This window comes from Phalaenopsis equestris, unplaced genomic scaffold (genome assembly GCF_001263595.1).
Source record: "Phalaenopsis equestris unplaced genomic scaffold, ASM126359v1 Scaffold216375, whole genome shotgun sequence".
Taxonomy (NCBI): domain Eukaryota; kingdom Viridiplantae; phylum Streptophyta; class Magnoliopsida; order Asparagales; family Orchidaceae; genus Phalaenopsis; species Phalaenopsis equestris.
Window position 1 is genome coordinate 1,258 of NW_018235003.1, and position 1,073 is coordinate 2,330.

At 50.6% G+C, this 1,073-nt stretch overlaps 1 protein-coding gene across 1 annotated transcript; it reads right to left on the reverse strand.

The window, feature by feature from the left end:
• Positions 1–53: 53 nt before the first annotated feature.
• Positions 54–557, reverse strand: LOC110037177. Its single transcript, XM_020741759.1, has one exon. The coding sequence runs from the start codon at positions 555–557 to the stop codon at positions 54–56; it is 504 nt and encodes a 167-aa protein (XP_020597418.1).
• Between the last annotated feature and the right edge of the window lie 516 nt (positions 558–1,073).

Sequence of the window (1,073 nt, forward strand, 5' to 3'; positions counted from 1 at the left end):
CGATGGTCGGTACAGTTCACCCTTACCGCTCGCCGGCCCGCCTCCTCTCACCCTCACCGGCGGTTCACCGTCCCGGTCCGCCGCACACGGACCGTAGAATCCACAACGGAGCACGTAGCCGCCGCAGCCTTGCAAGACACATACAAGCCGTAAAACCCTAACCCGCCGACGGTGAACCACGCCGCCGTCCTCCGCTTCCCTGAATCCGTAACAACCGCCGATTTCCGCCGAAAAATTTCCTCCCGTTCAAGATCTACCGGCGGCTTCTCCTTAGCGCACTCGGCGAACGCCACCGCGAAAGGGTCGGCCTCCGACCATGATTTTAGGGATTCAAATCGGATAGGTGGAGGGAGAGGGATGCGATCGGGACTTGAATTGAAATTAGGTTTTCTAGGGTTTTTGGGTATGCCGGGAACGTGCTCCCAGGAGAATGGGATGGCGGAGGAGGAAGCAGGCCGTTGAGGGGAGAAGGGGAAGGAGTGAGTTCGCCGAGTGAGAGAATCGATCGCGGACGATTCACCGGAGGAAAGGGGGGATGCGCTCGGCGTTTTCTTCATGTGCTGTGTCGGTTTGTGCACAAGAAGAGTGAGGGAGGGAGGAGCGAGCTTTATTGCGGAATGCTACTGGGAATGAATAGTTCTGGTGGAATTTAATGGTGGTTTAGTTAGCGTACGGATTCAGGATTGGACGTTTGGATGCTTAGGTTTGTTGAAATGTGAATCTTGATACGGTGGTGTAGGATAAGTAGTTGCCTCTAGTTGGTTTGGGACGAATGAGCGCTTCTGGGAGCAAGCGATTATCTCATGCGGACAGCCGACTCAACTTATATCGCTCTCCAAGTTGTTAATTGGGCCCAACTGTCATACATTTTTGGTAGGGGAAAAATTTTAATTGGTTTACCGTACTCATTTCTGCGTGCGGTGAACTTACCTAATAAATCTTTCTCACGCTTCATATATTGACTCACTTTTATATTCACAAAATTAAGAAATATCATTCCAAGTTTATAAGTTTTTAAGGTGGGAAATGCTTAGCTACAAATTTTTGGGCAAGTCAGCTCAAGTTCTAGTTGG

Coding starts and splice junctions, on each gene's coding strand:
- LOC110037177 (XM_020741759.1), bottom strand. CDS start 557: ATGAAGAAAACGCCGAGCGCATCCCCCCTTTCCTCCGGTGAATCGTCC.